At 41.1% G+C, this 20,404-nt stretch overlaps 2 protein-coding genes across 2 annotated transcripts; both read left to right on the top strand.

Moving 5' to 3' along the window:
- Positions 1–906: 906 nt before the first annotated feature.
- LOC113862570 (putative disease resistance RPP13-like protein 3) lies at positions 907–8,137 on the top strand. The gene is made up of 5 exons (XM_027495649.1): positions 907–1,255; positions 1,309–1,446; positions 1,500–1,646; positions 1,690–2,151; positions 6,723–8,137. The coding sequence occupies exons 1-5, from the start codon at positions 907–909 to the stop codon at positions 8,135–8,137; spliced, it is 2,511 nt and encodes an 836-aa protein (XP_027351450.1).
- A 394-nt stretch (positions 8,138–8,531) lies between these two features.
- Positions 8,532–19,414, top strand: LOC113862569 (disease resistance protein RPP13-like). The gene is given in 2 exon segments (XM_027495648.1): positions 8,532–8,995; positions 18,802–19,414. Coding segments are annotated over 2 exon segments (1,077 nt in total).
- The last annotated feature ends 990 nt before the right edge of the window (positions 19,415–20,404 follow it).

Raw genomic sequence — 20,404 nt, 5'->3', positions numbered from 1 at the left:
TTTTGGTACTGACATTTCAAATTAAATAACTCAGATACCATTTATTATAAAATTAGAGTTAAATACACCTCAAGCTTGTGAACAACTTAATAGATATGAGTAGAAGTGTACTCAAAATAATTGTGAGTAATAACTAAATAATTTTCTCTATTATTAATACAAGAAATTCTCTATGACTACAATAGTAGTATTACAAAACACTAAAGAGCATACCTAAAATCTCTCATATTTAAAATTTTCATCATTTAAACTTAAAATTACATTCATGTAATTTTTTTAAAATATATATTATATCTTACTAATAAAACACTCAAGAAAAATTGTTTGTTTCTTTCTCTACGTTCCCATCTTGTTTTTCTTGTTGCTATAAAGAATGTTCTCTCTTCATTTATAGCAACAAGAGAATTAATATATTTTATGCATTTGAGCAAATAAAAGCTATATTCAACACTCTTTTCTCACATTCTTTCGAGTGAAATAATTCAAATATATTTAACCATATTAAGAATCCATTCAGAAAAAAAAAATATCATTTACAATATTTAACCATATTAAGAATTCAACACTCTTTCCAAACAATACCAGGTTAATGAATACCAATATGCATCAAACACTAATTGGAATTAATATGGTCCAACTTTTCCATGATGATTTACAGCTGGATTACGTGACCATTTATATACTATTCAGACATGTTCATGAAAAAGTTTAATACTAATATAAACATCGACTGACCTGTTATCATGTTGTCGTCGATTATTACTCTTCGTCACTGTTGAGTCTTTGCTAAAGTTGGCCAAAAGTCTTACAACACATTCACTCAGTGCCACTCATTTCTTATCCTTCTTTCTTCCTTCTTCTTCACTTAGATTGTTCCCTAACTCTTTGGCTTTGAGTGCTATAGATATGGCGGACACTCTTGTCAGCTCCCTGCTTCAGAACTTGCCACAGCTTCTTGGCGATGAATTCAAGTTGCTTTCGGGAGTTAAGGACAAAATCAACTCCCTCTGTAATGAGCTCAAGTTTATAGACATCTTCCTCAAGAGCTCAATTGGTAAGCGCAACGACGATCTTGTCAAAGAAGTGGTCAACCAAATCAGAGATGTTGCCTTCAGGGCCGAGGATGTTGTTGACATCTATGTTGACAGCGTCGCCAAACATAGAAGCGCAAACGTAATCAGCAAGTTATTACACATAAAAGAACGTATCATGGGGCTTCACGAAGTCAATGATGAGATAGAGAATATCAAGAACCGTATTCAAGAGATCTATAAGACTATAACAACAGGGAGAGATACGGTATCACAGAAGGTGCATCCACAAGTGAAGATGTTGATGCTATTGCTGCTGAATCACTCCGCGAGAGGAGGAAGGACGTGGAAGAAAAAGACGTAGTGGGGTTCAAGAATGACTCAAACTTTGTGACTGAGAAGCTGATGGAAGAAGGTGATTTAGGCCGCAAAGTTGCTTCCATAGTCGGCATGGGAGGGTTGGGAAAGACCACTCTTGGCGAAAGATTTATAACAACGATCAATTGAAGAAGGGCTTTCCTACTCGTGCATGGGGTTATGTGTCCAACGATTACAGAGCCACGGAGCTTTTGCTGAGCCTTCTCAAGTGTTTGCTGTCCACGTCTGAATATGAGGATCTCTTCAAGAAAAAACAAGATGAAGATGAATCTATTGCTACAAGCGAGGAAAACATTAAAAAGGAAGGTGAAAAATTACTTGAAGGGGAAGAAGTACCTAATAGTGCTTGACGATATATGGAAAACTCAAGTGTGGAACAAGATAGAGAATGCCTTCCCAGATGATGATCACAGCGTTGGCAGAATATTGATAACTAGCCGTGAAATGCAGGTCGCAAACTATGTTGGAACCATATCTCCCTACCGCCTTCCCTTTCTCAATAGAGAAGAAAGTTGGCAGCTCTTTTCTAAGAAAGTGTTTCAAGGTAAAGTGTGTCCTTCGGATCTCGAGCCTCTCGACAGATCCATTGCCGAGAGTTGCAAGGGCTTGCCACTTGCCATTGTGGTCTTAGCAGGACATGTTGCAAAGAAGGAGAAGTCAGCAAGAGAGTGGACAAGAATCAAGAACATCACTTGGCATCTTACTCAAGACAAAATGGAAGTGATGGATATACTAAAGCTTAGCTATGTAGAATTGAAAATCGATAGGGGAGAAAAAATTGTCTGTATATTTCTCACACTTTTTGTCAAATAATACAATGATCTATTTATAAAATAAAAAAACTTAAATTCTATTAATAGCCATAAACTACAATCAAAACCCATTATAACCATTTATCAAAAAACATAACTGTTAACTCTTGATCTTTTATTCTAACAAAAAATTGCTGAATTAAAACCAATTAAAACCGACATTTAAGTTTATTCAACAAAACTCCTTCGTAAACTTAAATGCTTCTACCATCCTTCATGCCAATCAATTTCTTGCAATTATCAAAAAGTACCGTTGGTAGCGGTTTCGTGAAAATATCTGCGACTTGATCTCGACTTGCCACGTGCACTAATTCCACATTTCCTTCCTTCACATGATCTCGAATAAAATGAAAGCGAATGTCAATGTGTTTGCTTCTCTCATGATTCACTAGATTCTTTGCCAACTCAATTGCTGATTTATTGTCAACTCGTATCACAGTCGCATCAATTTGTTGTTGCTCCAATTTGTCCAACAGATTTCTAAGCCATATTGCATGACATACACACCCAGATGCTGCCACATATTCAGCTTCACATGTTGAGAGCGTCACGATTGGTTGCTTCTTTGAAAGCCAAGTAAAAGCTGTGTTACTCATAAAGAATACATACCCTGATGTACTTTTCCGATCGTCTAAGTCTCTGCACCAATCACTATCAGAGTACCCAATTAACTTGTAATCTTTCGCTTTCGAATAGAATAACCCTAGTGATACCGTTCCTTGGATATACCTTAGAATTCGCTTCAACGCCTTCCAATGTGAATAAACTGGCTCCTCCATGAACCGACTTACAATGCCAACACTTAACGAAAGGTCTGGTCTGGTGCATGTGAGATAGCGAAGACTTCCCACCAAACTTCGATATTTGCTCGCATCAACTCTATCTCCTCCATCGAATTTAGAGAGTTTTGCACCCGGTTCCATTGGTGTTGATACAGGATTGCAATGTGTCATCTTGTATTTTTTCAAAATCTCCTTTGCATATGTTTCCTGTGACACAAAAATCCCCGTCTCTTCTTGTCTTACCTCCAGACCAAGGAAAAACTTCATCAAGCCCAAATCTGTCATCTCGAATTCCCGTGCCATTGTGCTCTTAAACTCTTGTATCATTTTACCATTGTTCCCCATAAAAATGAGGTCATCAACATAAAGAGCAACAAATAACATATTACCTCCAATCTTCTTCACGTAAAGGGCATGTTCATAGGGACATTGTTCAAACCCGTTCTCCTTGAAGTATGCATCAATGCGAGAATTCCATGCCCGCGGTGCTTGCTTCAACCCGTAAAGTGCCTTCTTCAATTTCAGCACCTTCTTCTCTTCTCCTCTTTTCATGTACCCGGGTGGTTGTTCGATGTAGATTTCTTCTTCAAGCACTCCATTCAAGAATGCTGACTTGACATCCATTTAGAATATCGGCCAATTGAATTGAGCCGCTTGTGAAATGAGCAATCGGATTGTCTCCATTCTTGTAACAGGAGCAAATACTTCATCATAGTCAATTCCCTCCTTTTGCTTGTATCCCTTTGCAACAAGCCGCGCCTTGTACCGTTCTATCTCGCCTTGAGCATTCATTTTTCTCTTGAACACCCACTTCACACCAATAGGCTGACTTCCTTTCGGTAACTCCGTTAACTCCCATGTGTTGTTGCGGCCAATTGCTCTAATCTCTTCGTCCATGGCAGTTTGCCATTTCTTGTCTCGCACCGCCTCTTCAAAGCTTATATTCTCGGAATCTGCCGAAAGACATACAATGTGTACCTCATTTGTCGAATCATACAAATCTTGCAAACTTCGCATTCTGGGTTGTTGCGGTTCATCTTCATCACTGGTAGTTTCAGGATTTGTCGGTGTGATTGTTGGTATAGCGGTTGATGATTCTCCATCTTCATTGATAACCTCCATTGAGTTACTCCAATCCCACTCATTTGCTTCATTAACTTGTACATCACGACTCACCACAACCTGCTTGCTTATTGGGTCTAGTAGCTTGTATCCTTTTGTTTTGTTGTCATACCCAATAAAAACATACCTTTTGCTTTTGTCTTCGAGCTTCATTCTTCGCTGATTCGGCACGTGTGCATAGGTCACACTACCAAATACTTTGAGATGAGAAACCGTTGGTTTTTGTCCATTCCATGCCTGTTGTAGTGTTTGATCATCTAGCTTCGCATGTGGACACCGATTTTGCACATAGATAGCGCATTGCACGGCTTCTGCCCAAAATTCCTTCGGCATCTTCTTGCTCTTAAGCATTGATCGAACCATATCAAGAACAGTCTGGTTCTTCCTCTCGGCCACACCGTTTTGTTGGGGAGAGTATGGTGCGGTTAGAAATCGCCTTATGCCTTGCACCTCACAATACTCCATGAAAGCTGTTGAAGTATACTCGTCACCTCTATCAGATCGTACCGATTTGATGTGTCTACCGATTGCTTTTTCCACCACCACTTTAAACTTTTTGAACACCTCGAATGCCTCGGATTTTTCTTTCAGAAAATAAACCCAAGTTTTTCGTGAGAAATCATCAATAAAAGAAATAAAATATCTCTTACCGCTAAAAGATTCAAGAGTGATTGGTCCACATATGTCGGTATGAATCAATTCGAGAGGTTCCTTAGCACGATATTCTGCCTTCTTTTGAAATGAAGTTCTCGCATGCTTGCTGAGCACACATTCTTCACAAAATTTGTTCTCATAGTCCATGTCCGGTAGCCCGTGCACCATGCTCTTCTTTGCCAACTTGTTTAGACCACCATGATGTAGGTGACCAAAATGGAGATGCCACAGCAAAGCCTTGTCTTCTACGTTGACTCGCAGACATTTTTCTCGAACGCTTGTCAAATTCAGCTTAAACATGCGATTTCTCCCCATTTCAACTCGAGCAACCAAATGCCCGTGTTTATCTTTCAAGTGTAATATTCGGTCTTTCATAAATACCGAATAACCTTTCTCCATGAGTTGTCCCATACTCAAAATGTTGCTCTTGAGATTTGGTACGTAATATACATCTTGGATTAACCCAACCAAGCCATCCTTTTGTAAATAACAAACCGTACCTTGGCCTTTGACTTCAACCTTCGACGCATCTCCAAATGACACATGTCCAGTTTCAACCTTTTGTATCTCTTTGAATAGGTGCTTGTGCCCGCACATATGATTGCTTGCGCCCGTGTCAAGGTACCACACCGTATTGTTATTGGTGTTGACTTCATTATGTGCCATCAAGAGAAAACCTTCTTTTGCTTCCACATCTTCCGTGACTAAATTCGTTGTCTCTTCCACCTTTTTCTCGACCCGACATTTTTTCGCAAAATGCCCCACCTTTCCATAATTATAACACTTATCGGAGTTGCAGTCCTTCGCATAGTGACCATATTTGCCACACTTGTAGCACTCGATGTTGGAATAATTGGATCGACCGCCTCTCCAACGACCACGTCCTCTTCCACGCCAATTTTGTTGGTTTGAATGTTCTTTCTCCTCATAATATTCTTCTTGAGCGCGACCTCTACCACCGCGACCATTTCCTCGACTTCCACGACCACGTCCTCTACCTCGAATGTTTTGAGAATAGAGTGCCTTCTCGTCTTTGATTGACGCCTTGGTTTGAAGTGCTTATTCAAGTATCTCCTCCTTCTTCTTCTTCTTACGTTGTTCGTGTGCCTCGAGAGAACCAGCGAGCTCGTCGATCGTGAGCATTGATAGGTTTTTTGACTCTTCTATAGCACATACGACATTCTCAAAATTGTCAGTTAACGACCTCAAAATCTTCTCCACAACTCGTGCATCAGTTAAAACTTCTCCGTTTCGGTTGAGTTGGTTCACCACGGTTTGAAAACGCGTGATGTAGTCAAAGACCCCTTCTGACTCTTTCATCTTCATGCTTTCCAACTCACCACGAAGAGTTTGAAGGCGGACTTGTTTAACCCGGTCAGCTCCTTTGTACACATTCGCCAAAATGTCCCACGCTTCTTTTGAAGTTGTTGCATTCGCAATCTTCTCAAAGCCCGACTCGTCAACAGCTCGAAACAACAAGTACAAAGCTGCCTTATCTTTCGATCGCGTCTCTTTCAACGCCTTGTGTTGAGCTGCCGAATATCCCGTGGTAGTTTTCGGTTCTTTGAAACCTTCTTCTACCACCTCCCAACCATCTTGAGACCCAAGAAGAGCTTTCATTTGAATGCTCCAATTCTCATAGTTCACCTTCGTTAGTCGAGGCAGTGGCACATTATTGGTCACACTCGCCATAGGCTCTTGATACCAAATTGTAGAATTGAAAATCGATAGGGGAGAAAAAATTGTCTGTATATTTCTCACACTTTTTGTCAAATAATACAATGATCTATTTATAAAATAAAAAAACTTAAATTCTATTAATAGCCATAAACTACAATCAAAACCCATTATAACCATTTATCAAAAAACATAACTGTTAACTCTTGATCTTTTATTCTAACAAAAAATTGCTGAATTAAAACCAATTAAAACCGACATTTAAGTTTATTCAACAAGCTACGACAGCCTGCCTCAAAGATTGAAGCCATGCTTTCTGTATTTTGGAATCTATCCTGAGGACTACGAGATCAGGGCGAGGGATGTGATCGAAATGTGGATGGTTGAAGGGTTCATTCAACCACATGAAGCTGGAATCCAAGGTGCAGCTGAACCAGAAGATGTTGCAGAGTACTACTTGGATGAGCTAGTGGATCGCAGTTTGGTGCAAGTGGCAAGTAGGAAGTTTGTTGGGAGTGTTAAGACATGTCGGATTCATGATCTTCTTCGCGATCTCTGCGTATCAGAGAGCAAATCTGAGAAGTTTATGGAGATTTGCACAGATCCAAACAACATGGATAAGCTGAGCAATGCTAACCCGCGTAGATTGTCCATCCAATGCAAGGTATGGTCTAATGTCCCTACTAACAATTTGAATCAGTTGTGCACTCGTTCCATCTTCTTCTTTTTTGAGAAGGATGAGTACCCAAGGAATGTTCTGGAAAGCTTCAAGTTGGCTCGCGTGATATATTTCGAAACCAAAGCACTCATGATTGATTGGAAGACGATGATCCATTTGAAGTACTTGAGAATAGATCTAAAGGTGAGTAGCATTCCAGATTCTGTACGCTACCTCAGGAATCTAGAAACGCTTGATGTAGGTTCTGCAGAGATGGTCTCCAACGAAATTTGGAAGCTCAAGCGACTGAAACATCTTTATATGAGGAGTGTTAAGAAGGCAGAAGTCCTACCAAAATCAGAAAGGAAAATAAAAGGAAACTTGCAAACTCTCTTGTCATCATTTTCATATAAGGGTCAAGAATTGGTATCCCTACTAAACAATGAGATGTTCCCCAGGTTGAGAAAATTAGTGTTATTTTCTCGGTATAATCCTTCCAACAAACCATTACCAAGTCTAAACCACCTCAGCAATCTCTGTAGGCTTACAATGAATAACTGCCTAGAACTTCCATCAGAGGCAAATGTGTTTCCATCAAATCTTACCAAGATAACCTTCCAAGAAACACCCTGGACGAGTCAACTTGTGTTTTTGAAGAATATGAAGACTGTAGGACAGCTTGCCAGCCTCCAAATTTTGAAACTAAATGGGAATTATGTTGATGGTGATTTAAGAGACCTTAATGTTGGCACTGGAGAGTTCCCACAGCTTAAAGTGTTTCAGATGAGTAGAATGAAAGTCAAAAGTTGGAGATTAGAGAAAGGTGCAATGCCGTGTCTCAAAAATATGGTAATCAAGGAATGCTATAAGTTGGACGAGTTTCCTGAAGAACTCTGGTCGTTGACAACCTTAAGAGAAGTGCATGTTTTGAACCCCACTAAACAATTAGCTGACAGACTCCAAAGTCTGGAGTTGAATAACGGTTGTAAGCTCATCTTAGAGACCACTAACATAGGTTACTGACGCTAAAATTCACTTTTTCTGAAACAGAATTGATGTCTACTTTAAGAGTATTCTTTAATATGCTTTTAAAATATATTTGTTGTGTTCTTCAATAACAAATATATTTTTGACCACCAATTTATCACAGAGAGGCTAACGTTGTGGCAATGAAGCAGTGTATCCATCGATCCTCTGATCAGCCATTTTAAAAGTGATAAATATAATGAAAAATGATCACATACTTAAGGGACTTGGAGTGAAACGACAAACAATTCATGGAATCGATTATTTTTATGCTGTAGTTCATGTAATTGTTTGCTTCGGGAATGCCCGCAGCAACATTGATTACTTCGCAGGTACGATCTTGTTGAAAATGTGCCTAAATATCTGACTTTAGGAGTACGAAAATCAAGAAATGGTTTATGTGCATGTTATTCTAGGAGGAAGGAGGAAGGACGTGGAAGATGTTGAAGATGTTAATGCTATTGCTGCTGAATCACTCCGCGAAAGGAGGAAGGTCGTGGAAGAAAAAGACGTAGTGGGGTTCGTGAATGACTCGAACTTTGTGACTGAGAAGCTGATGGAAGAAGGTGATTTAGGTCGCAAAGTTGCTTCCATAGTCGGCATGGGAGGGTTGGGAAAGACCACTCTTGCCTGAAAGATTTATAACAACGATCAATTGAAGAAGGGCTTTCCTACTCGTGCATGGGGTTATGTGTCCAACGATTACAGAGCCACGGAGCTTTTGCTGAGCCTTCTCAAGTGTTTGCAGTCCACGTCTGAATATGATCTCTTCAAGAAAATACGAGATGAAGATGAATCTATTGCTACAAGTGAGGAAAAGTTAAAAAGGAAGGTGAAAAATTGCTTGAAGGGGAAGTAGTACTGTACTGGATAGAGAATTGCTCGGTCTTGCATATAGTGAAAGAAAATTGAATACCTATTCGGCCCATTTTGATCGTATTTCTCTCGTCAGGATTTGAAGATAATTAACCTAATTAAAGATAATAATTAAAGTATTATTATCTTTAAGAAATGGGCCAAAATCAAGGCTGACTCAGCAGTCCATTAGCCCATAATAATGTCTATAAAAGGAAGGTAGGAAGTACAGGTAAAGAGTTAACTTTTCATTATTAAATAGCATTTATTGCTCATAGCTGAATTCTGACTTCAGCATCGGAGTGCCTTTTGCAGGTATCCTCCTCACGTCAGCGGCAGTCAGAGGGACATCAGCACAATAGGGCAGAGACTTGAAGACTTGTGTTTCCTTAGCAGGAACATTTTGACACCTACCGTGGGGCATGATTAGCCTCTTATTTCAAATTAATCATGGTACTTACAAGAAGCCAACAGGAAGGACATGCTCAACAAAGGAGAACCTCTCGACAACAGTTGGAGGGTTTTATACCAGATGAATCAACACCTGAAGTTGTGATGCAAGGAGGAACAGATGAGAGCATCTTAGCTGTACTGAGGCAGCTCAAAGCAGAAATGACGGAGACGAAGGAGCGAGAAAAGGATGCACTAGAGTTCTCAGCTCTGAGAAGGGAAAGTGCTAACTTGAGAGAGGAAATAAGAACACACATCCCTTCTCAAACCACACCCATCATCCAGGATCATGGGGAATCCTCGGCGTTGCAAGAGAAATCAAAGCAAGTTTGTTAGTCTGAAGCCAAAAATGACCGAGATGATCTTGTAAGTCGAAGCCCATTCATTCATTACATTTTGGAAGCTAAGCTACCCAACAACTGGAGAGGATTAACGATTGAAAAATATGATGGTACATCTGATCCCGGGGAGCACTTGGATGTCTTCACAACCCAGGTCGGTCTGTACACTGAGAATGATTCCTTGTGGTGTAGGATTTTTCCCACCTTACTCCGAGGACCAGCCCTCAGTTGGTTCACCCGACTTCCCCCTTCATCCATCGACTCTTTTACAACCCTCACGAGACGATTTAGCTTGCAGTTCCCCACAAGCAGACCTCATCCCTTAACATCCCTAGCGCTGGTCAATATTCGGCAAGAAAAGGGAGAATCACTTAGAGCATTCATGGAACGCTTCGGCAAAGTGACCCTTTCGATCCATAACTTGGAACCAGCAGTGGCTATGCACCATCTCATAACGGCCCTAAAGTCAGGACCTTTTGTTAATAGCATCTGTAAAAAACCACCTGTCGACCTAGACGAGTTAAGAAGTTGGGCTGCAAAGTATATGCAGATGGAAGAATTGTCCGAGTACCGAAACCAGGTACAGATGGACCAAGGGTCCAATTCAAAAACTACAGACAGGAGAGAGACTTTCAAAGGTAGACAGGAAAATAAGGAGAGAAGAAATGAACCTAAAAGACCACCCAGGTGACCTAAATATCTCTTCTACACTACGCTCAACACTAACCGGTCCAGGGTACTTGATCAGGCATTGGCCACAGAAATATTGAGAATGCCTAGACGTGCCAACACCCCTCCTCGGGCAGATAAAAGCAACGCTTGCCGCTATCATCAAAACATGGGTCATACAACCGAGGAGTGTACCGCGTTAAAAGATAAGATTGAAGAATTAATCAATGAGGGACATTTAAGAGATTTTGTATAGACAAGTCCCATCGGTCCACCTGGCAAAGGAAGAGACCGGTATCCTGAACCACCGAGGAGATCCACACCACCGAGGAGATCCGATGACAAAAGATTTGAACGACAGAGAAGTAGGTTCAGGGAACCCCTAACTAGAAGATATGATGAACGAAAGAAGTATCCTAAAAGGGTCATTAATACCATAGCTGGAGGGTTTGCCGATGGAGGACCTACCCATTCGGCCAAAAAGAGACATCTGAGACAAGTCAGATCAGTCAACAATATCACACTCGGTATTAGGATTCGGATCCCCCCTATGACATTTACTGATGAAGACTTCCAAGGGGTGGATCCTATACAAGACGACCCCATGGTGATAAGTGTAGAATCCTCAACTACACTGTCCGGAAAATACTCATAAATTAGGATAGTTCAGCCGACATCCTCTACTGGAATACTTTTAAGCAATTGGGAATACCAGAAAAGGAACTCAGAGAATATCGTGAACCCCTAGTCGGTTTTTCAGGGGAACGGGTGGAGACCCGGGGGTGTATTGACCTTTATACCTCATTTGGATCAGAACATGAAGGAAAACGCATCAAGGTCACGTACCTGGTAGTTCACGCGAATACCTCATACAACATATTACTTGGCAAGCCGTCCCTTAACAAACTTAAGGCCATAGTTTCTACTCCACATTTGGCTATGAAATTTCCATCAAAAAGGGGCCGAATAGTCACTGTTCATGCTGATCAGAAGACAGCGAGGGAGTGTTATTTTGCAAGCTTACGCATAAGACCACTCCAAGAATATAACCGAGATGTCAACATTGTCACCCCTAGGTCTGGGGAGAACTTAGATATTGAACTTGATCCGAGAACTGATGAAGGGTGTCGGGTTGAGCCCAATGAAAATAAGCAACCTTTTCAGCTTGGACCGAAGCTTGAGCAGGTTACTTACTTGGGAGTCAGCCTATCCAGCCGAGAAAAACAGGAGCTCCAGAAAACATTGATACAAAATGCTGATCTATTTGCCTGGTCGGCTTCAGACATGCCTGGCATCGATCCAGCATTTCTTTGTCATCACTTCTCAGTTTATAAAACTGCGGAACCAATAGCACAAAAGAAGAGGAAAGTGGGAGGTGACAGAGCAAAAGCAGTGAAAGAGGAGACTGCTAAGTTAGTACAAGCCGGTTTTATCCGAGAGGTTAGGTACTCTATCTGGCTGGCCAATGTAGTCATGGTCAAAAAATTAAATGGCAAATGGCAAATGTGTACCGACTACACAGATCTAAATAAAGCATGCCCAGGAGATGCTTACCCACTTTCAAACATTGACACCCTAGTAGACGGCGCAGCGGGACACAGAATATTCAGTTTCTTAGATGCATACTCTGGGTACAACCAAATCCGAATGTATCCACCGGATGAGGAAAAAACTGCATTCATCACTGACTCTGCTAATTTTTGTTACCGAGTAATGCCCTTCGGTTTGAAGAATGCTGGAGCGACCTACCAGAGATTGATGAATAAAATTTTTGAAGGACAAATAGGAAAATGCATGGAAGTGTATGTTGATGACATGGTGATTAAATCTGAAAAATTAGAACACCGCCTCATGCACTTAAAAGAAGTATTCGGTCAGGCTCGGCGATATGGGATGCGGTTCAATACTGAAAAATGTACATTTGGTATAGCCGGTGGTAAATTTTTAGGTTTCATGCTATCCGAAAGGGGGATCGAGGCAAACCCTGATAAATGTCAAGCTATCATCAAGATGGCTAGCCCTTGGAATGTCAAAGAAGTTCAACGACTAATCGGCAGGATCGCTGCTCTCTCCAGATTTCTTCCCATAATGGCAAAAAGATCTCGGCCTTTCATTAACTTGCTTAAAAAATCTCAAAATTTTGCTTGAAATGACGAATGCGAAGCCGCCTTCGCCCAATACAAAAATATGCTGGCAGCACCACCCGTGTTAGCAAAACCGAAGCCTGAGAAGGAGATGGTCATATACCTGACGATGTCGGATAATGTCATTAGTTCTGTTCTGAGACAAAAGACACCTGAACCGGCCCCAGTCTATTTCATCAGCAGAACACTAAAAGGTCTCGAATCTCGTTATTAGTTAATGGAGAAAGTGGTGATTGCCTTAGTCCACACAGCTTGTCGGTTAAGACACTATTTTCAGAGTCATCGGATAGTGGTACGAACAAATTGTCCAATGGCCAAAGTTTTGAGAAAGCCTGAGTTAGCTAGTCGGTTGGTAGCATGGGCAATAGAGTTGTCCCAATTTGATATACAATTTGAAAGCTGAAGCCTCCTTAAAGCTCAAGTACTTGTCGACTTTGTCAATGAATTCACGGCACAACTGCACACTAGTGGGGATATGTGGAACCTACATGTTGATGGGTCGTCAAACCAATCTGGCAGTGGAGCAGGAATAATACTTGAAGGGCCAAACACTGTAACAATTGAACAATCCATTTGGTTTGGATTCAAAGCCTCTAATAATTAAGTTGAGTATGAGGCCCTCCTGGCCGACCTCAAATTAGCAAAGGATGTTGGAGTAAAACGTGTCACTTGTTGGAGCGATTCAATGGTAGTGGCCGAACAAGTCAATGGAACATATCAGGTGAAGGACTCGGTCATGCTCCAATATTACCAAGAATTTAAAAATATAGAAGCAGAATTTGAAGAGGTATGTGTTCGGTATACCCCGAGAACAATGAATGAACAAGCTGCTAAGCTTACTAAGTTGGCTAGCCAAAGAAAACCTGGGCAATTACAAAGCGTAATTCACCAGGAGATCCTTAAACCGAGCATAGCTAAGCAAGAGTGCATGAATGCAGAAGATACGCCTCACAATTGGATGACCCCCATTATCCAATATCTTACCGACGGCAGCCTGCCAACTGATCCAGACTTGGCCAAGAAAACAAGAATGCACGCAGCTAAATACTTCCTTCTCGATAAAGACTTGTACAGGAGAGGGATTTCAACACCTATGCTCAAATTCCTGGACGAAGACCAGGCTAGCTATATCATGAGGGAGATTCATGAATGTATCTGTGGTACCCATTTGGGTGGACGAACCATGACAGCAAAAATACTCAGAGCAGGGTATTATTGGCCAACACTCACCCAATATTGCCATGTGTTTGTAAAGAAATGCACCCCCTGTCAACAACACGGTCCTCACCTACATCAACATGCCGACACCCTCCGCCCTATTAGTTCTCTTTCGCCCTTTGCTATTTGGGGTATGGATCTCCTCGGCCCTTTTCCCTTAGCGAAGGGGCAGTGTAAATTTTTCATTGTCGCCGTGGATTATTTCACCAAGTGGATTGAAGCCGAGCCCCTTGCTACTATTACGGCTAATAATGTTCAAAAGTTCACCTGGAAAAATATCATCACACGTTTCGGTCTTCCTCATGCCTTGGTCACAAATAACGGACTGCAATTCACAGATCGACGATTCAATGAATTTTTGAAAAGGCTTCACATCAAACACAGGGTCACGTCCGTCGAACATCTCCAAACTAATAGCCAAGCCAAGGCTGCAAACAAAGTCATTTTGCGCGAATTAAAAAGAAGATTGGACTCGGCAAAAGGAGAATGGGTAGAGAAGCTGCTCGAGGTGCTATGGGCTTATCGGTGCACACCGCAAACCACAACAAAGGAGACTCCTTTTTGGCTTACCTATGGTACTGATGCCATGATGTCGGTAGAAATTGGAGAACCTTTATTTCAAAGGGAGAATTATGAGGCATCGGCTAATAATGACTCTCTAGTCCTCAACCTGGATTTAATAGATGAAGTGCGTGGACAAGCGGCCATTATGACTGAGGCTAGCAGAAGAATGATGGCAAGAAAATTTAACTCCAAAATCAATCCGAGACAATTTTATGAGAATGACTTGGTATGGCGAGTAACCGGTGATGCACAAAGAGATCGACGAGAAGGGAAGTTAGCGACTAACTGGGAAGGCCCCTTTCGGGTAGCGGCAAGACTAGATAATGAAGCATACAAGTTGGAAACATTGGAAGGAAAACTTATACCGAGAACTTGGAATGTTACACACTTGAAGCATTACTTTAGTTAAAGAATTGTAATTTGTAATCGGTGTACTCTTTTTCTCCTCCAGGTTTTGTCCTCTTAAAAGAAAGTGAAAAGGGGTTTTCCTGGGAAGGTTTTTAACGAGGCACCTTATCAATAAAATCCTTCTTCTCAGCTATGCGATTTTTTATGCGTCTGGATTTATTTCAAGCCCTTCATATTATTTAAATTCCCTCCCGAGTACCCCTACTCGACTAAGGATGAATTATTATTTCAATTCCCTCCCAAGTATTTTTACTTGGCTAAGGATGAATTACATTCCCTCCCGAGTACCCCTACTCGGCTAAGGATGAATTCTTATTTAAATTCCCTCCCGAGTACCCCTACTCGGCTAAGGATGAATTATTGTTTAAATTCCCTCCCAAATATTTTTACTTGGCTAAGGATGACTTATTTAAATTCCCTCCCGAGTACCCCTACTCGGCTAAGGATGAATTATTGTTTAAATTCCCTCCCAAGCATTTTTACTTGGCTAAGGATGACTTATTTAAATTCCCTCCCGAGTACCCCTACTCGGTTAAGCATGAATTCTTATTTAAATTCCCTCCCAAGTATCCATACTCGGCTAAGGCTAAATTATTATTTGAATTCCCTCCCGAGCAAACCTACTCGGTTATAGATGAATCATTAATTAAATTCCCCTCTATTTCTACTTGGTTAAGGATAAATTAAATTCCTTTCTGAATACCCCTATTCGGTTAAGGGTGAATTGTTACTCCCTCCTAAGTGCTACTTAGCTAAGGTTGAATTGATTAAGATTGAATTCATACGTTCCCTGCCGAGCACTCCTACTCGGTTAAGAAATAAAACAAACAAGAAGTATTCGGCCTAGTCATTGTATATAAAAGAACTTGGAAGAAAAAAGTAAAATTTGTATTACACTTGAAAAAATTACAAAATTTGGGCACTATCGGCCCATGTGTAAAACAAAACAAAACTTAAAATTTTTTAATTTCCCTCCTCTTCATCCTCACGAGCAGGGGCTTCAAGAACATGGGCTTGCGGATTAAGGGTGTTCTCATCAGCGTCATTTTGGTTGGGAGCTTCGGCATCGGGTTCCATATCTTCATCAACCTCATCATACAATAGGAACTTGCCGCCAAAGAAGTCCTTGGTGACCTCAAAATGGAAGTTAGGTGGCACTTGGCAGAATCCATAGCATTGGCGTATAGCCTTCTTGAAGCCCGACTCATGTTCCAAGGCAACTTGCTTCGCACAGTCGTCGGCAAAGGACCTCAAGTCAGCCTCTGCTTTATGCTTTTCAAGAGCCAAGACCCCCTCCATTTGGCAGATTTAGCTTTCAAAGCCTCAATCTCCAAAGACTTCACTCTCAAAGTCGCCTCCATTTCCGCAAATTTAACCCTCAACGCCTCGTCCATTTCCTCCTGTTTAACCCTTAAGGCGTGCTCGGTCGTCTGAAGCCGACCCTCGACTATGCGATAATGTTCCTTATATTGAGTGATCTCGGCTTCCAGTGATTGCATGGTTTCGCTAAGGCTTGACGGAGTTTCTTTACTCTCAGTCAGAGCCTGTTGAGAAGCCGAGTATGCCTTCCGGACATCCTTCAACTCAAGTATAGGGTCCACGACCAGTCTTCGGAGCATAGTCGCACACCGTACTTGTAGCTCCGCGTAGCATCGCCATAAAGCCTCATGGTCCAAGTTATTGACCGCTTCCTTACCTAAGTCTGAAAGGAGGTCAGGGGCCACTACTCGGTCGGGATGAACCTCGGGAGAAAGGAAGGAGTCGGACAGAACAATAGAGGGAATGGCAGTATTGGAAGAACTGTTGGCCATAGTCGTCGCAGAACTTCGAGCTTGTTTGCGGGCCCCCTCAGTATCATTCGGTCGAACCAAGTGGCTATGCTTTCTCTTCTTCTCTCTCTCCACCTCTTTTTCCGTGCCCTTCTCTTTCTCCTTGCCTTTGTCTTTGCGCCTTTTCGGTTAGTTTTCTGCAATGACAAGGTCTCGGAGAGGGGGTTGGGGCTCGGTCACCTCAGGAACATGATCCATTCGCGGGTTCTGGTATTCTTCAACAGGTGTGCCATCAGGTGCCTTGGACTTCAAAGTTTTGCGGTATGTGGGAATGTGAACACTACGTTGAGCCATTAAACCTACAACAAAAGCAGCAAGTCAAATCAATACAACTTAAGTTTAAAACTTAAACCAAAGGGATGAAACATACCATCCATGTCAAGACGAGGGTGAGGAGATTTTAAAACTAAGAGTATATGTCGGGTAGGAAGCTCTCGGGGAAGAGACTTCAAATAATTCAATGCCGATAGCTCCTTAGCCGACAACACCTCCTCGGGAACACAGTCGTACCGACGAGGCACTCGGGTCCAATGGAATGGAAAAAGGGAATTATTTTCACTATCAAAGAAAAAATTTCTACCTACAGGGTGGACGGTTACTTTGAAGTAACCGGTCTTGAAACCCTTAAAAGAAGAAGCATAAGGCTTGAATAATGACAATTCCGGTTGCCTTATCAAGGAGACCCACCTTGCTAAATCTGAAGGCCGAGTATAGAAAAAATGAAGAAATAAACCTACACTAGGTTCTATATAATGAAATTTACAAAGCACCCTAAAGGCCTGGACAGCAGCCCACCCATTCGGGTGGAGTTGCGTCGGTGCTACATTTAAAACCCTTAGTACTCCCATTTGGAAGTCGTCAAGGGGTAATTTTACACCTAATTCTCTAAACATATACTCGTACATGAAAAAGGTGTCATCCATCCCGTTATCTCCTAAGAAAACAAGTTCAGGGTTTTTGGTCTCATCCCCTCGACAAGTATCAATGGATATGGGGTAGGGTTCGGAAGGTTCCCACAATGCAATATCCACATGGTCAACAAAGGACTGAAGGCTCCTATTTCTTTTAAAACGAGAGAAGTAGGCTGCTACTTCACCGTGTACCCACTCATACCCAGGAATTGTACAAGGGGAGAATACTTGTCTTTCCCTAGGGGGGCTCATACTCGGCAGTGCTTCAGAAGAATCGGAATCAGTGGATTCAGATGACTCAGCTTTCTCAAGGCATTCGGTAGAGTGATTCTCTACCTCTTCCCCAGTCGGTCTGGAAGCAAACTCCACCCCCCCTTCGGTTCGGTCAGCATTTTGAATATCTACACTAGCCGGCCTAGTGGAATCCGACAACGAGTCCTCCCATTCCAAGGATTCGGCCATGATAAAATAAGAAGGGGAGAGAAAAGACTACATGTACCTCACAGGTATTCAGTTTGGAAGAAAAGAGAGAATGTGCACACTTTTCAATTTGGAGCAGTAATATATGCTTTTCGGCTTAGAGACAAAGTGGAAAACAAAAAACCTGGACCACCATATATTTATAGGGCCTTGGGCCCTCAGACATATGAAGGGACACCTCTCTCCCAAACCGACAGATCTCTTCAAGATTGGATGGTTGAGATCGAGCACCCTTTCATTTCGTACACACATTGAGGAAACCCTAAAACCTTAGAAGTTCTAGGTGTTCCATGGCCTCTTTTTTAGACCAAATACCCTCTTGGTATTTTATGACAGCTCTTCAGCCCGACACGTTTATTTTTTAAGCCCTTACCTCGTACCTCTTCGGGCTTGGGGGGCTAGTGTACTGGATAGGGAACTGCTCGGTCCTACATATAGTAAAAGAAAACCGAATACCTATTCGGCCCATTTTGATCGTATATCTCTCGTCAGGATTTGAAGATAATTAACCTAATTAAAGATAATAATTAAAGTATTATTATCTTTAAGAAAAGGGCCAAAATCAAGGCTGACTCAGCAGACCCATTAGCCCATAATAATGCCTATAAAAGGAAGGTAGGAAGTATAGGTAAAGGGTTAACTTTTCATTATTAAATAGCATTTATTACTCATAGTCGAATCCTGACTTCAGCATCGGAGTGCCTTTTGCAGGTATCCTCCCCATGTCAGCGGCAGTCAGAGGGACATCAACACAACAGGGCAGAGACTTGAAGACTTGTGTTTCCTTAGCAGGAACAAGTACCTAATAGTGCTTGATGATATATGGAAAACTCAAGTGTGGAACAAGATAGAGGATGCCTTCCCAGATGATGATCACAGCGTTGGCAGAATATTGATAACTAGCCGCGAAATGGAGGTCGCAAACTATGTTGGAACCATATCTCCCTACCGCCTTCCCTTTCTCAATGGAGAAGAAAGTTGGCAACTCTTTTCTAAGAAAGTATTTCGAGGTAAAGCGTGTCCTCTTGATCTGGAGCCTCTAGGCAGATCCATTGCCGAGAGTTGCAAGGGCTTGCCACTTGCCATTGTGGTCTTAGCAGGACATGTTGCAAAGAAGGAGAAATCACAAAGAGAGTGGACAAGAATCAAGAACATCACTTGGCATCTTACTCAAGACAAGATGGAAGAGATGTATATACTGAAGCTTAGCTACGTCAGCCTGCCTCAAATATTGAAGCCATGCTTTCTGTATTTTGAAATCTATCCTGAGGACTATGAGATCAGGGCCAGGGATGTGATCCAAATGTGGATGGCTGACGGGTTCATTCAATCACATGAAGCTGGAATTGCAGAGTACTACTTGGAATTCACATCAAGAGTTCACAAATACAAGGAATTAAGGTGAGGAATGATTACATTGTACAAATATCTTAGGATGCTGTGGTCTTCATTAATCACACTGACCTGCATAAAATACTGCCAAAAACAAAGGGGAAAGATATAGAATCTCAAACTGCTCTACAAAATAACATTAAGGATACTCCTAAATCAACCAGCACGAATCAAAGATCAAAAGTAGGATTCAAGATATTCATATCGGTGCCTCCTATTATACTGTAGCAAGATCGCATTTAACTCCTTTTTTATATTTTTACTTTAAAATTTGGATGGTAAGGTTTTAGATTAATTCTTTATTACAAAAAGCAACATGCTTAAAAAAAGGTCAACCACAGCAAGTCGGTACTTAATTATTATTACTGGCTATTACAGGAGAAACTCGTTAAAAGGCACCTCATTTTCCTTCTCCCACTGTTAACACCAAAAGAGACCGCAACATAGCTTTTTTTATATCTTTTAATTACTTAATAAATTAAGTATTAGATAAAAAACATATTTATTATTTTAAATAAAACAACATATATAGAAAGTTTTTTCATTTAATAATTAAGAGAATTTGGTAAAAAAAAAAATGATTTCAAATCATTTATAAGTAATAGTTCTCCATCAGGTTTGAAAATCAATTATCAAACTACCCAGACCTACATTTTTGCAAGGCCATTAACGACCTATAAAAATCACCGGTAGCGTTGTCTCCAATCCAAGATTGACATGTGATTGTATACACAAAACTGTTGAAAAGATGATTCAAAATATTATAGTCCATTATCATTATTTGAGTATATGTTTTCATGTTTATTACTTAGTGAGTCTTAGGATAATCTTATTTGTTATTCAATTATTTAGTGGTCAATAATATTTTAGCACTAGATCTGATTATGGATTTATATTCATGTTTTTTAGTATTTTCAGTTATTACTAGCATTATTTAAGACATATACTTAGTATTCATCTTAAGAAAGAAAGAAATAAGAAAAGGATACAAAGTTTATGTCAT

This window comes from Abrus precatorius, unplaced genomic scaffold, assembly GCF_003935025.1.
Source record: "Abrus precatorius isolate BTA unplaced genomic scaffold, Abrus_2018 Scaffold3, whole genome shotgun sequence".
Lineage (NCBI taxonomy): Eukaryota > Viridiplantae > Streptophyta > Magnoliopsida > Fabales > Fabaceae > Abrus > Abrus precatorius.
This window is presented reverse-complemented; position numbering and strand designations above follow the sequence as displayed.

What these genes read in the sequence shown, in the direction of transcription:
- LOC113862570 (XM_027495649.1), top strand. Translation starts at nt 907, where the DNA reads ATGGCGGACACTCTTGTCAGCTCCCTGCTTCAGAACTTGCCACAGCTT. An exon ending in GATAGAGAATATCAAGAACC is followed by an intron (nt 1,256 to 1,308) that starts GTATTCAAGAGA and finishes ACGGTATCACAG; the next exon opens with AAGGTGCATCCACAAGTGAA. An exon ending in GTCCACGTCTGAATATGAGG is followed by an intron (nt 1,647 to 1,689) that starts ATCTCTTCAAGA and finishes ATCTATTGCTAC; the next exon opens with AAGCGAGGAAAACATTAAAA.